At 43.5% G+C, this 6,000-nt stretch overlaps 1 protein-coding gene across 1 annotated transcript in view; it reads left to right on the forward strand.

Moving 5' to 3' along the window:
• Window positions 1–6,000, forward strand: part of MAP3K15 (mitogen-activated protein kinase kinase kinase 15) — a 133,969-nt gene that overhangs the window by 92,622 nt on the left and 35,347 nt on the right. The window contains exons 13-15 of the mRNA XM_011995799.1: window positions 72–159; window positions 2,364–2,497; window positions 5,574–5,701. Of these exons, the coding sequence (XP_011851189.1) occupies window positions 72–159; window positions 2,364–2,497; window positions 5,574–5,701 (350 nt within the window). The remainder of the gene's footprint in view (window positions 1–71; window positions 160–2,363; window positions 2,498–5,573; window positions 5,702–6,000) is intronic.

Here is a 6,000-nt window from a genome sequence, read left to right on the forward strand (position 1 = left end):
AAGCTAAGTTAAAAACAAGGAACGAGAGCAATTCTGAATTGGCAACATATTTGTGACATTTGCTGTTCTAGATTTTTCTCTTTGGTCAAAGAGATGATAACCAATACAGCAGGCAGTACAGTGGAGCTGGAGGGAGAGACTGATGGAGACACCTTGGAGGTGAGTCATGGACGACCTAGAATATGGAAAACATTATTGATTGTGTTTGATGCTTCAAGAAAATGTCCCATCTTTCTGTAAAAGTCCTCTGTTGAGTATGTTTTATGAACCTGCCAGTCATCACTGCATGGCTCCCAGAGATCATGTTTAATGTGTCTCTGTAGAAGAATCTCATTACTTTGGGATTCTCTCAGAATGCTTAAGAAAAATATGGCCATGGACTAGACTAAAATTGCCTTTTGTGTACAACCTATGAAAGTTTTCTCTAAGCTAATTAGTCATGCTTATGAGACTACAAGAGAATTAGTTGGCCCCTGGAAGCAGACTTTTTTATTTATGCTTAAAATGACTTCAGTTATAGCTATGTGCATGTAGTATATTAAATACAACTTTAAAATCATTTTAAAAAGTAGGCTCATCATAAGCTCTTTTGGACAGCACCGATACAGTCCACAGTTACTAAATCATTGTACATGTGTTTAAATCTTGCACAGTTATTCAGATGTGCCACTCAGGTTCTTCCAGTGATTACAATTTAATGAGATTTTCTGTACTCTCAGGTTAGACTGAAAGGATTTCCTTAAGGTTTCTTTCAGAAAATATCAAAAGGATTCATTTTAATAATTGAGTTAACTTCTAGAATTCTTAGGTCAGGACCAGAGTTTGTTGTAGAAATGAACTAAGCAATGGTGCTTTGAGGGCAGCAGGTATGGGAAACAGAGGGAGGTGTGAGGTAAAAGTCTTCTATGGAGCAGGCTGATTGCTAGTTACATCAGACACTGATGGAGATCCTTTAGTAATCTTTTTTATTGGAGACAGAGTCTCATTCTGTCGCCCAGGCTGGAGTGGAGTGTAGTGGCGCAATCTCGCCTCACTGCAACCTCCGCCTCCTGGGTTCAAGCGATTCTCCTACCTCGGCCTCCCATGTAGCTGGGACTACAGGCATGTGCTACCATGCCTGGCTAATTTTTGTATTTTATTTATTTGTTTAGAGATAGAGTCTTGCTCTATTGCCCAGGCTGGAGTACAGTGGCGTGATCTTGGCTCACTGCAATCTCCACCTCCCAGGTTCAAGCAATTTTCCTGCCTCAACCTCCTGAGTAGCTGGGACCACAGGCATGTGCCACCACGCCTGGCTAACTTTTTGTATTTTTAGTAGAAATGGGGTTTCACCATGTTGGCTGGGCTGGCCTCGAACTCCTGACCTCAGATGATCTACTCGCCTCCGCCTCCCAAAGTGCTGGGATTACAGGCATGAACAACCACGCCTGGCCTAATTTTTGTATTTTTAGTAGAGATGGGGTTTCGCCATGGTGGCCAGGCTGGTCTCGAACTCCTGACCTCAGGTGATCCTCCTGCCTTGGCCTCCCAAAGTGTTAGGATTACAGGCGTGAGCCACCATGTCTGGCCAACCCTTTAGTAATCTTAATTGTCATGAGCATCCCTAGAAGTAGATGGGAAAGGACACCCACATACCCCCAGCTATTCCGTGTGTAAGTTGCACTTCTGTAAGTAGACGCAGTGGATCATGCCTAATAACAGAAAGAATTGATTGCTGCCTCTCTGCTTTAAATAAGTGTTGCTCAGCCTACAGTCACTTTTGTTTTATTCATCGAGAAGAATCAAATGCATCTGTATGTGACAGCTTTTGATGGGAAGATGGGGGAACAAAATAGTAATGCTAATTGTAAATCAAATTTTTGTACGAGGTGTTTACTACTAGATCCGTATGCCTGAAAGAGTGGGGAAGCCCCAGCATATTTCCTTTTTTATTAAGATAATGTTAATTATATTTACCTTCACTTCCTTTCTGGGCTATTGAAAGATATTTGTTTCCTGACAAGTTGATAAGGGATTATGCAGGAAGACACCTAGTCGGGGTATTCAACATGCTTAGAAGCAGTTTTAAATTGCAGCATTAAAATGGGGAGGAATTTCCAAAAGGTGAGCCAGTTATGTGCGAACCATATTTTTAATTTTCTTGGATTCCATTTCATAAAGTCGTACTATCAACACGTGAACAATGGGGAATTCTACCCCTTTCAAGTCATTTAATGAAAAGGGCCTAAGCTAAGATTGTGACTTGCCTGGCACTCAAATAATGTTATTTATATTTTTTTAGTTGCTAGACAACTCTGGGGCCTTAGAGGGCTTCTCCGCTACAAGTTGTATGCTTTTTTGTCCTTTTGTTTTTCCTTCTTCAGTATGAGTATGACCATGATGCAAATGGTGAGAGAGTTGTCTTGGGGAAAGGCACGTATGGGATTGTGTATGCTGGCCGAGATCTGAGCAATCAAGTGCGAATAGCCATCAAAGAAATTCCGGAGAGAGATAGCAGGCAAGTCCAGGCGGGCCTTCCACATTTTGGGTGCCATCTCCACACCCCAGATCCCATACCCACTGCTGATGGTGTGGAGGAGTTAAGGACGAAAGCATTATGTTATCACAAAACCTGTCATTCTTTTGTAATAGGGATGATCTGCCTTTTTTTTTTTTTGAAATGGAGTCTCACTCTCTTGCCCAGGCTGGAGTACAGGGGCATGATCTCGGCTCACTGCAACCTCCGCCTCCCAGGTTCAAGCGATTCTTGTGGCTCAACCTGTATGTAGCTGGGATTACACCACACCCAGCTGATTTTTTTTTTTTTTTTGTATTTTTAGTAGAGACGGGATTTCATCATGTTGGTCAGGTTGGTCTCAAACTCCTGACCTCAAGTGATCTGCCCGCCTTGGCCTGTCAAAGTGCTGGGATTACAGACGTAAGCCACCGCACCCGGTGTGATCTGCTTTTGTTTTGTGTATTATAGATTGAGAAAATGGAAGAACTTCACTTCAGAGGCATGTGGATTGCAGAGGATCATATTTTAAAAGAAAATGTTTGTTGTTTTGCCACCCATCAGCTGGGTCTAAAGTTTTACATTTTTTGCGTAGTTGTTTGCAAGTATATATACATTTTTGAGATGAAGTCTCACTCTGTCACTCAGGCAGGAGTGCAGTGGCAGATCTCGGCTCACTGCAGTCTCTGCCTCCTGGGCTCAAGCGATCTTCCCACCTCAGCTGCCTGAGGAGCTGGGACTACAGACACACGTCACCATGCCTGTCTAATTTTTGAGTGCAAATATAATTTTTAAATGTGACCGGGTTATTTTAAATTCACATTGTAGCAGTTGAAAATGGCTATGATTTGTTCAGATGCATCATTGCGGAAAATTACATGTAGTTAAAAAAAAATCAGATTTTTGCAGTACAGAATTTTTTTTAACATCCTACCCTTCACCCTCACCCATGGATTTTGGACTGTTTTTCTACCATTAGTACTGCTTATTCATTTCTTTGACTTTTTTTAGTTTGAAGAAATGTTTGTTTCTAGCCGGGCATTGTGGCTCAAGCCCGTAATCCCAGCACTTTGGGAGGCTGAGGCGGGTAGATCACTTTAGGTCAAGAGTTCGAGACCAGCCTGGGCAACATGGTGAAACCCCATCTCTATTAAAAATACAAAACTTACATGGGTGGGCATGGTGGAGCATGCCTGTAGTCCCAGCTACTTGGGAGGCTGAGGCACAAGAATCGCTTGAACCCGGGAGGCAGAGGTTGCAGTGAGCCGAGATTGTGCCACTGCACTCCAGCCTGGGTGACAGAGTGAGACCCTGTCTCAAAAAAAAAAAAAAAAAAAAAAAAAGGTTTCTTTTTAAACGTATACCCCCACAGAATGCGAAATGAGCATTGCAATGTTGACTGCCAAGTGTTTCTGTAGAGAAGCTACACACACAGTTGGAATTAATCATCCCAGGGTCCACAGGGGTGCCAGACCACAGCTGTAGGGTTGCCTTCAGTGCTGAGTGCTGACGAATATGTGTAAATACCCTTTTATCTGGGTGATTGCTGATATATTGGGGATGAGTTGCAAGGGATTTCTGCCAGCTCTAAGACCCTTCATTCATCCATTCATCTATTTGTTGATTTTCAGTGCGATAGCATGTTATGATACGTGAATTATGAGACAGGACCTGAAATGAACTATTTCCATTTCTTCATTTCACCAATAAGAAAATCAAGACTGAGGAAGATTAAATGACTTTCCCAAGGATGTTTAGAAACAAGACTAGGATCCGAGTCTCTTGAGTTCCTCATCCAGCATCCAGTCTCTTTTCTCATGATGGATAAGGTGTTGCAGTTGTATATATTCGGGGAAAATGCTGGCATGTCCCATCTCCTTCATTTGGTAGCAATAGCTGTTCTAGCTTTTTGTTGCTGATCAGTAGTTCCTGGGATTATGAGAGCCAGAAGAGACCTTTCAGAGACTGTTTTGTTCAGCACCGTAAATTTATAGGCTGAACTTACGATGATTGGCACCTTCTCTGTGTCAGACTCTGGGCTGGCACTGGGGACTGAAAGGTGACTAGGATAGTGTCCTTTTCCCAGGATGGTGCTGGTTTGGTGGGAAATGCAGATGCTTTGCCTGTGAGTGAAAGTGCCAAGTGCCATGATAGAGGAGTACACAGAGTGTTTTTAGAACACAGAAGAGGAATGAATTACTCTCCTTAGTGAGTTGTGGCAAGTTTGAAAAAATAGATAAACTTTGAGCTGGACTTTGAGGGATGAGTAAGAATTTGTTTAGCGGAAAAGGAGGCCTATGCTGATGGAAAAACAGAGCTGTTAAAACACAAAGTATATTCAGAGAACAACAGATTGTCTGATATGACTTGAATGTAGGATACAGGGCAGTGAAATGCTCTTGAAATGAGGCCAAAAAAATTTTTTTAAAGCCTTGGCCTGAACTGATCTTTGAAAGTCCTTGTATATGACATTAAATAGCCTGGTCTTTATGTGGAATTTATGTGGGGAAGGGATGCGGTAAAGTGTATGTTTTAAGAAGAGGTAGTATAATGGCCAAGGGTGGGGAATGGATTAAAAAGGCCAGAGACCAGGGCTGGGTGGCCCATTAGGTGGCTGCTGTTGTGGTCTGGGGTGACTCTGTAGAATAAGACAAGAGGGCAGCTGAGGACAGAACCTTCCAGAACACCACCCTTCATGGGAGGCAGAGGATGACCACTCTTCATGGGAGGAGGCAGAGGAAGAGGGGCTGTTGAGAGAGGTAAGGAAGGGTTGGTGGGTTCAGGCCCTAACAATAACAGTAGTAACAATAGCAGTCATTCATTGAATACTCACCACATACCAGCTATTCCACTAAGTGCTTAAGGAAATGGACATGCCTTGGCCCCTGGCAGCCCTGCGTGGCTGTAGGCTTATCCTCTATTGTACAGATGGGAAGTTGAGTAGTCTCATGGAAGCCAGAGGAGAGCAAGTTTCCAGAAAGAAGGGATGGGCAGCAGTGGGGCAGGTCCTGTTGAGGTGAGATGTGGGTCTTGAGTCCCTGGGATTTGGCAGGTGACCCTGGCTCTGTTTTCCCAATAGGTATTCCCAGCCACTGCATGAGGAGATAGCCCTGCACAAGTACCTTAAGCACCGCAATATCGTTCAGTACCTGGGCTCTGTGTCAGAGAATGGCTACATTAAGATATTTATGGAGCAGGTGCCTGGAGGTGAGTAGTCACTGTCTTCTGGTCTCACATTCTGAAAATCACTACAACATGGATGTCATTTGTTGTCCTGCCATTTACAAAATGACAGACCCCTAAGCCAGGCCTGTAGGGCGCCTGTAGTCCCAGTTACTTGGGAGGCCGAGGTGGGAAGATCACTTGAGCCCGTGAGGTCAAGACTGCAGTGAGCCACGATCACAGCACTGCACTCCAGCCTGACGACAGAACAAAAGCCCATCGCTCTTAAAAAAAAAAAAAAAAAAAAAAACAGACCTTTTAGATGTTGGAGAGTTGGATACTTT

The sequence above is a fragment of the Mandrillus leucophaeus genome, unplaced genomic scaffold (genome assembly GCF_000951045.1).
Source record: "Mandrillus leucophaeus isolate KB7577 unplaced genomic scaffold, Mleu.le_1.0 Scaffold499, whole genome shotgun sequence".
Taxonomy (NCBI): Eukaryota; Metazoa; Chordata; class Mammalia; order Primates; family Cercopithecidae; genus Mandrillus; species Mandrillus leucophaeus.